We start from the raw sequence: 3,414 nt of genomic DNA, 5'->3' as shown, positions 1-3,414 counted from the left end.
TTTCTCTATTTAAAGGGTGATTTTTATCTTTACATATCAAATTTTAATCATTAACCGATGGGGGTATTTTTTTTAAATAAAAATGTTACAAAATTTCTGCATATTAATTGAAAATAATTAAATATAATTTTTTTGGGTTTTGTGAATTAATTAAAAGGACATGGGCTGGAATGAGTACCTCTTTGAAAAAAAAGAAGAAAGAAATTGATGAACCATAATTTTGTTTTCAATGATAAACTGTAATCTAACAAACTAGTCCTTGGGGTACCATATTTAAGCAACGATTAACTAAATTAAACAGAAAAAAATACTGATTAAAATTAGTTAAAAATAATAAATGTGTAAGAGAAGTAATTTTTTTAACATATCCTCATATGTGAAAATAATAATGAGAGGGAATGAGTGGGGGAAAAAAAGAGAGAGCAGGCATATAATTAATTTGAGGTAAAAATTAAAAGGCTAAAGTATACATTTTGTCTTTTAACTTTGTACAAGATTTCAATTTGGTCTTTTAACTCTAAAAAGCATATATTTGGTCCTTAACCCCAAAATCATTAGCTTTAGTAATGATTTTTTGTAACAATCATGGATGTTTTGAAAATTAAACTTAATATGTTAGTACTTGAGAATATTTTATCAACGTTTAATATCTTAATGTCATCATTTTTTTAAAAAATTTAGAGTTAAAGGACTAAAAGCATACTTTTTAAAGTTAAGGGATCAAATTAAAACTTTGTACAAAATTAAAAGACCAAATATATACTTTAGCCAAATTTACAAAAAGTGTATTAAATTTTTAAACAAATACAAAGTGTTGCTTATATATATAGGATTAACTTTATGTGAAAAAGTATTGCTTATATATAGAAGTGGAGAGATTACTATATCATATGATTAAATAAGATACTGCGAACCATTAGAGAATATGCTGATGATTTGGACCAATTCTCTAAAGGAACAAAACGTTATTTTTATTCAAATCAAACCAATATGGTTGCCAAGTCCATAAATAATTTAATCCCACCTAACTTTACCTATCTTTGGCATGCAATAATAAACGTTAAGTAGGAGATTTTCAGGAGGAGTCCTCTTTATTATCCCACCAATAATTGAGAAATTATGACTTTCCTGGTAATTTTGGGCAGATTAAGTTATTTAAGTAACATTAATTAATGCATATGTCATTAGTGCTTATGATTTAAGTAAGCTTACGCGACTTAATTAATCTACCAACTTTGACCACAAGTTTGGTGAATTAAATACAGATGTACTCACAGACAAATATATGCTTACATTTAAGTTTTAACTAAGCTTAATTGCTTGACTGAATTAATACACCAATTTTGACCCCACTGTTACATAAATTGACTTTTCCTACCCAAAAAAAAATCCTTTTCTTTTTAGCACATATGCCCGGCCCAAAATAAAAATGACTCTTTGCGCTCTTTTTTATAAGAGTTTAGTAACTGAATTATATGGTCTAAGAAGACAGTTAAAATTAGTTAAAAGTAATAAATAGGTTAAACAAAAAAAATTTCAAGTATGCTTTTTTTTCTTAAGGGGGTAAATAAGAGAGAGAAATAGAATAGTAATGAAAGAAAGTATATATAAAAGAGAACGTAGTATGCCAAGTCGCCAAAGTTTTAATTAATGCAATATATAAAATTAATTAGGGGTAAAAATAGTAAAAACACATTAAATGTTTATACAACCCTAATTAGCATCATATAAAAAGGACAAAGGCAATTTAAACTTCATGCTCTTATAAAAAAGGATCATAAGGAGTATACTACCTTTGTTCCTAGATATAAGATCTAGTCTATAGTACAAATTACACTAACAACTAGATCTTATATGTTTAGGAGCGAAGATAGTATATTTGTATAAAACAAGCCATCTAATATCTAGTAATTAACACACATTAGTATGGATTTCAATTGAGATAATGTGCTTAAATACCCCAGAAATATTCATAAAAGAGCATCCAGCATTTGATTTTTTTTTTTTACTCTTATATGCTTTGAAAGTTTTATTTCGTAACATTTCCATTCTGAACTGTCATTCATTATGAAGTTTGATCATTAAATACTCTAGTTAAACCACATAATTTAACGATCAAATTTAACAGCAAATAATAGTTGGGATATTCCTGTTACGAAAATAAACTTTCAATATATATAAGATCCAAGAAAACTTTCAGGTGATGGGTGCTCATTCATGAATTAGATATTTATGCACCTTATCTCATTTCAATTAGATCAAGGGTCGAGAGACAGTTATAAAAAAATTCTTTTAATTCATTCTTTTTATTTACAAAGTTTGAATTTGATATTTCTTTTAGGAAGTAGTCCCCCACCACTCATATCTGCACATGTACATTTTTTTATCTCTTTGTTTGAAAGTGTTATGCATTTTTATTATGACAAGAAAATATATTATTTGCACATACACATTAGGGCTACAACATGAGCGCATATCAATTGAAATGAAGAATAATCATTTTCCATTGCAGCAACAATTTGATTGTATACAGACAAACCCTAAAAGCCAACTTCAATAAACCATCCAATTGACAACACAACTAAGATTGGGAGTAAGTCTTCTCTTTTGTCTTACTACCTAAAGATCATCATCACCATCGTCATTTAATTTTCATCATATATCAATCATATCCCCTCCCCTTTTGAAAAAAAAAAAATGAAAAAACAAGGTTTAATCGGTTTAATTTAATTTATTTCTGCAAGTCATGAGATCCATTATTAATGGCTGCCACCTTAGGCACTTCAACTGGGAACTCATGAATCTCATCCATCCATGGATTCTTCTCCTTCTTAGGATCAACGGACCTCAACGCACGCCACACGGCACTGTTACATTTGAAACCGGACCCAAATGCAATCTGCCATGTCCGATCACCCTTCTTGATCCTCCCTTTGGCCTCTGTGTAAGCCAGTTCATACCACAGAGAACTACTAGAAGTGTTTCCAAACCTGTAAAGAGTCATTCTAGAAGGTTCCATGTGCCAGTCAGAAAGTTCTAGATTCTTCTCCAACTCGTCCAGAACTGCCCTACCTCCTGCGTGAATACAAAAGTGCTCGAAAGCGAGCTTGAAGTCTGGAATGTAAGGCTTGATCTTGTTCATCTTGAAGACTTTTCTGGCGACCAGTGTGGCGAAGAAGAGGAGTTGTTCGGACATGGGGAGGACGAGGGGGCCGAGGGTAGTGATGTTAGTCTTGAGGGCTTCGCCGGCGACGGCCATGAGGTCTTTAGAGAGGGAGACGCCGATGCGTTTGGTGTCGTCTTCTTCTTGAAAGACGCAGCCGTAGGATTTGTCGTCGGCTCCCTTGTGGGTGCGGACGGTGTGGACGAGCTGGTACTTAGCACGACGGCGGTCGGAGGAGCGGTTGGAGAGGA

The 3,414-nt window shown here is 32.0% G+C and overlaps 1 protein-coding gene across 1 annotated transcript; it reads right to left on the bottom strand.

The window, feature by feature from the left end:
- Positions 1 to 2,474: 2,474 nt before the first annotated feature.
- Positions 2,475 to 3,409, bottom strand: LOC114746567 (3-ketoacyl-CoA synthase 11-like; the record flags this gene model as incomplete). Its single annotated transcript, XM_028934782.1, has 1 exon — positions 2,475 to 3,409. A coding segment is annotated over one exon (678 nt), but the record flags the coding sequence as incomplete, so codon positions are not given.
- Positions 3,410 to 3,414: the final 5 nt, after the last annotated feature.

The sequence above is a fragment of the Neltuma alba genome, unplaced genomic scaffold (assembly GCF_004799145.2).
Source record: "Neltuma alba isolate B1F8T4 unplaced genomic scaffold, ASM479914v2 tig00005061_pilon, whole genome shotgun sequence".
NCBI classification, from domain to species: Eukaryota; Viridiplantae; Streptophyta; class Magnoliopsida; order Fabales; family Fabaceae; genus Neltuma; species Neltuma alba.
Note: the sequence above shows the minus strand (reverse complement) of the source record. Positions and strands in the feature narration are given on the sequence as shown.